This window comes from Choristoneura fumiferana, chromosome 27 (assembly GCF_025370935.1).
Source record: "Choristoneura fumiferana chromosome 27, NRCan_CFum_1, whole genome shotgun sequence".
NCBI lineage: Eukaryota > Metazoa > Arthropoda > Insecta > Lepidoptera > Tortricidae > Choristoneura > Choristoneura fumiferana.
Genome location: NC_133498.1, coordinates 5760999 through 5766998, shown reverse-complemented (window position 1 = coordinate 5766998; position 6000 = coordinate 5760999). Strand labels below are relative to the sequence as shown.

At 38.0% G+C, this 6000-nt stretch overlaps 1 protein-coding gene across 2 annotated transcripts in view; it reads right to left on the bottom strand.

Moving 5' to 3' along the window:
- Positions 1–537: 537 nt before the first annotated feature.
- Cul1 (cullin 1) overlaps positions 538–6000 on the bottom strand; it is a 32728-nt gene continuing 27265 nt past the window's right edge. For both annotated transcript variants that reach the window (XM_074108941.1, XM_074108943.1), the window contains exons 17-21: positions 5205–5325; positions 3979–4079; positions 2886–2991; positions 1368–1481; positions 538–677 (exon numbers count right to left, since the gene is read on the bottom strand). In XM_074108941.1, the coding sequence (XP_073965042.1) occupies positions 597–677; positions 1368–1481; positions 2886–2991; positions 3979–4079; positions 5205–5325 (523 nt within the window). In that variant the 3' untranslated portion in view covers positions 538–596. The remainder of the gene's footprint in view (positions 678–1367; positions 1482–2885; positions 2992–3978; positions 4080–5204; positions 5326–6000) is intronic.

The window sequence follows — 6000 nt, the reverse complement described above, 5'->3', positions numbered from 1 at the left end:
TAGAATAATTTGTGAGTATTTTGCAATATCTGAAATTAATTATGGCAAATATGCGTTCCGGGGTAATGTGTCTGTGTTTTGAGACAGTTTTGCCTTTCGGAAACCTTTGTCCCCCTTTTTCCGAACAAACGGGGACTATGCAACACTGTGGCATGCTCGATATTTTTATGGTACGGTTTTAAGGTGTATTAAATATTGTTTTAATCTAAACTTTGTTTTCACGCCCGTAATAACAGACTTTGAAAGCCATACTTAAAAACCTCACGCAACAGTGCGCCATCTAGTGAGACAAAAAACGATTGCCCTCATTTCCGCGGTTCATTATTCGATAACAGTGAACACTAAGATATTTTAAATTTATAAACAAAACTTGCAAGATTTTGTAAACGCGGCAACAACACTTCACCCCCATTTACGACTTACAAAATGCTGAAGTTGCTGGAGTATACGTGCCAACATGGAACTGGCAAAAACTGGGCGAAAGTGGTTGAAAAATCCTAACCTTGAGGTAAGTACGGAATAAAATAAAATAGTCTGTACATTATATTGTTATATTTATTAATTCATATACATTGGTTAGGTGCGAGCGAGATAGATCACGCCAAGTAGCTATAGGTGTCCTTTTCACCCTCGGTGCGTTCCAAATATTCTTTCTCTATCAGGATATCGATGCATTTCTGTGAACAATAAAAGTATTTTTTAACAAATGCCTTAATTTACTATAATCTTTATCTACATCACCATCATCATCATCCATCACCATAGCCAATAATCATAATCATGAAGTAGATATACGTATATCACAGCCAACGATCATGGTTGTCATCATCTACAAGTATGTATCACCGCAGTATCACCATCAACAATTATGACCATCATCATTATCATATACTATAAGTATCATCGCAGTCATCATCATCATCCCAGCCTATACCGGCTGTGGCCTGTAATACGAGCAAATAATTAAAACATAGATCGTCCTCGTCAAACTGAACAACATTAGTTCAGCGACTTTTAAAAATAATGGAGTCTAGATTTTCCTTTTTTCGTACAAATTAAATACAGCAATCAATGTAAGCCATCCTAGAACACAACTGACGTGGAGACCCCGTGCTAACACCCGCGGTAGAGGACGACCACCAAAAAGATGGACAGACGATATCCGGCAACAAGCTGGAGTAAAATGGGTGCGAGTGGCAAAGACTGGAAAAGTAGAGAGGAGGCCTATGGCCGAAGACGGACGCTATAAGGGCTGTTATAGGTAGATCACCGCCTACAATCATCACCATCACCATCATCATCATCATCATCTTGTACACTCATTAATATATGACTGTATGTGTTCTTAAAATAAATAAATCACCTACCTTTATGACGGGCACGCGCGGCTTGAACCGCGAGGACAGCTGGTTAAGAACCTCCACTACGAGGTGCTGATGCTTCAAGGTCTTCCGGGTCTTCATTATCCTCACGATAGCCGCCTGAACGAAGACAATAGTACATTATGTAGTGAATGTTTTGACATCGGATTTTATCGGAGAACTTCGTATTTATCTTGCTGCTTTCTCAACTACCTCACTGAATACTAAACAGATTTTTTTATGTCATAGTCATAAGTCCGTAAGTTGTCATAATTCTTTACATATCAGAAGACGAAGTGCATATAGTTTATGGTCGGCGAAAAATTAAAAAGTTAAAAAAGACTCGCTAGCTCGACATTAATGTCGCATACAAATTCCATTATTGTCGAGTCTCAAAGTTTTAAAAAGTTAAAGCGGCCATGGATATGTTGGCACAAGTCGTACTCGTATAGTCAACAAATGGCCGGTGTCAGTTATTTTTTTAGAAATAGAAATATTTTATTCGCTCTTCGGACATTAAGTTTATAAAACATAATAAAAATAAAACAATATGCGAAATCGCGAAGCGGTCCCCAGCTCAGCATAGTGTTGACCGTGTAGGCCAACGCTGGTCTTCCGCTGTGACCGCTTGGCGACTTCACGGATTTTGTTGGAACTCCGGACTTTTTTTATTGGGTCTGAAACAGCTTGTGGTGCTTTCGGTGGAAAAAATACTCATACTCAGTCAGCAATTGCCTATTTCCATGCCACGACAATAATCTACTATTAAATGTCTGTAGCAAGCCACAATATCTTACAATTTCAATCAAATATTTGGAAATATAGCTCTATCCTTACATTCGATGTAAATATCATGTTATTTTGTTACTAAATAAATGTCATGACATGATCCGTGATGGCGACCAACTACATACAAAGAGATCTGACGTTGTCATGGCGGTTTGATTACAGTTTGTGCTAGTGTCGCCCCCTGCGCAGTTTTTCGTAAAGCGTGTCACACACTAAGCAGATACGATAAGATATCTGTATCTGAACGCATATCTGTCAATATCGCTCCCTATACAATTCAATGAGCTAACACACAGCGCAGATTACTTATATTTTATCGTGAAGTATCTGTGGGCACCGACATATATCGAAAGATGGCAAAGGTATTATCTGCGTATATAAATTGATCTGTGTATAATGTCTGCAGATATAATATGGTATAGTATTTTATCTGCAGATACAGGTGGATGTGAGAGGCCCGCTGCACGCGAGTAAATCTAGAAGAGATAAACACGAAAACATCCTGTATAAACAATCCGCACCAAAAAACAAGTCTACTCAGTTTGAAAGATTTAGACTGAATGTATCGTCTCGTATATTATCGTATCTGCGTAGTGTGCGATAGTTTCAGATCATTAAGTTATTATACGCAGATAAAATATTATCGTATCTGCGTAGTGTGTGACCCGCTTAATATTCCCTATTGAGAAAAGAAGATAAAAGTCTCTACCCTCAATATTAGTAAGCCGTTTTTACCTGTATAAGCATCTTGCGGTCCTCCTCAATGTGTTTGTGGGTGGCCTCCTGTTCAACTTTAAGTTCTGTCTTCAGCGGGATATTGATGTTAACACGCAGTTTTTTACTGTAAAAAATAGTAGGAAATATTTATTTTTACTTGCATTGTCATTTAAAAAAAAAACATATCGCTCTCCCAGATTATAAAAGCTGTATCAATAATTTTAATTTAGACTTCATTAAATTTCTGGAAGGCCTAAATTAAGTACTATACTTAGTGAGCGGCAAAATATCTGGCCCTCAAATGTATACAGTAATTTTGTATGTAAAGTGGGCCACATTTTGTATCGCTAAATATATACTGCTCAAAAGAAAATAAGGGCCACGTGAATTTTATGGGTGAAACGAAAACACTAATAAATATAATTCTTTATAACATTCCTTGTCTAAAATTGGTTTTATTAATACACATTCAAATACTTTTCATTCAATTAAATATATTCAATTGAAAACGAAAACATATTTTTGGTTTCATTTTACCGGTATAATTCAAGTAGCCCTTATATTCTTTTGAGTAGTATATAAGTTACTCAACAAGGGCATAAAACTACCAACAGATGTGGTAGTTGCGGAAAAAAATGGTAAAGTTCTCGGAAATTCCTGGAAATTTAAGACACGGAAAGTCAATTCAATCCCCATACAAAATTGGGATAAGTTTCGGAAACTTTCCTATATGAAAAATTCCGCAATATTGGAAAGCTTATTTTGGCACATAATACTCGAATGCATACATTCTGCTTTTCACATCAATTGCAAGAAAACTAGACAGCAATATTGTAATAAATGTTTACTAATAAGATTTTATCATCATCATCATCATATCAACCGTAGGACGTCCACTGTTGGACATAGGTCACTTCTATGGACCTCCAGCTTGAGTTGGAAGCACCCAGCATGCACCGTGAGCTCGCGGCTTTTACCAGGTCATCCGTCCATCTCTTTAGTGGACGACCTACCCTTGCCGAATCGCCGTGTAAATTCGAGAACTTTTCGGCCCAACGTTATGTTCTCCGTGCTACATGGCCTGTTCATTGCCACACATTGGACTACTTACTTTTTATAACCTAAATAGAGTTCAACCATGGACGACTCAGTCAGTTCCGATTCATCTTCCTGGCACACCAGGAGTTTGGCCTTCAACAGGATTTGAAGGACCTGTGGACAAAAATAAGTTTTTGTTTAAAAAAAATCCAAGCTTTTTTGCTGACTGCACTTTTTGGTGACTGTACTTGCATTGTCATCTAAACTACATTACCATACGAAATTTCAAGTCGATTCCATTAACCGTTGAGGAGTTCCGTCCTGCGAAGAGGATCCTGAATGGAACACCGGGATGGGCCAATAACTATTTTACCGACACTTTGGGCGTCTCCTGCGTTACCAAAAATTGTCTCTGGTGTTACCAAAATCGTACTTCCAACAAGATATTTCAACGGTTTAATAGGTTGAACTTACGTAGGATGGCATATTCATATACACCATATATTAAAATTACGGAAAACATGTTTACTTACAAAAATCTGCAATTGTTTGAAAAATGTCGCGGACAGATTAGTGTCGGTAAAAAAGTTGATTGGCCCGGATATCACTACTAGATTGTTGTCACCAGATTTGCACAATTAAGGGCCTGTTTCACCATCCATTGATTAGTGTTAACTGACGGTTAAATGTGATGCCGTCTCTATTTGTTTTGTTCGAATAGACGGAGACGGCATCACATTTAACCGTGAGTTAACACTAATCAATGGATGGTGAAACAGCCCCTAAGTGTGCCAAATTTCAAGTCAATCCTTGAATCCTGCCACTAGAAGTGGATCAAATTTAAATACCAAGATTTGATTCAAATAAATAAACAAACAGAACACGCTAAATAAAAGCTTGTAAAAATTGAGTCAGAGAATCATACATAACATACAAATACATAACATATCTAAATACCAGCGCCCCGCCCCGGCTCCGCACGGGTACAATTTTCAAAATATTATTACTCGACTAATTTTTTACGATGACTATATTTTTTACTCGACTGCCCAAAGGAGGGTTCCTGCTCCCTCTCGTCAGGGAGAAAAAGTTACTATTCTGAAGGAGAGGTGTGAAAAAGTAATTTTATGACGCCTAGATCCAGCATAAACACGAACTTTACGAGCATGAGAAGTGGAAAATATTTGAGGCATCTTTCAGGCTTTCAGTTTACACAATAACGAAAGTCTGGCTGTAGCGGTCTCTTGGTGGACCACGCCCGTGCGAAGTCGGGGCGCACAGCTAGTATTAGTTAGTTACCTGTATGAGGAAGTCTCCTTTGATGCCGGTGTGGTGTTCCAACTGACGTACACTCCACGCAGTGTTCTCGTTGTATTGCAGCAACACTGCCATCTGGAATGTGCTCGCTTGTAGCGTGTATCTGTAACAGGACATATTATGTATTCAGTGTCGTAACATGCAGGCTAACTTGGTTGCAACCCCCTGAAAAAAAAACCCCAAGGACCTTTTTTTGCGTGTAACGTCTAAGGGCATAATTAATTTTATTTATTTGTGTTACATACTATGATTGGTTTTTTGGAGTATTTTTGTATTTTTTATTTCAACTTACTTTTACGTGTTTTTTTTGTTATTTGTTTTTTATTTGCTTTTTTTTTAAAGAATGTGACGTCTCTCGAAGAAACGATGTCGCTAGTGCTGCTGCTTAAGTAGCGTAGTAGAAATAAGCAACCTGAGATATGTATGCATAGGAAAAATTCGTCTCTAGATTCCTGTCCAGCGGTGGGTTAGCACGCAGCACGGATTGCTGAGGACCTGGGTTCGATTACCAGCGCTGGTCTCTTTTTCTGGTTTTTCTGTGCATCCATGTCTCAGTTTGTATTTTCGGTTGTGTTACATACACCTTCTAATTATATTCTATTTTTTCTAACATGATTCAAATGACAGATGCCAAACTGACGTAACTAGAGTCCATCCTACTGTTACGCAAACTATCGATATATTTGCATTTACACTAGTGCTAAAAGTGGCAACAGCATTATAAGTTGGTCTTATTTGAATTTCAAAATATAATTTTATTCAACACTTGGAGGCTCGC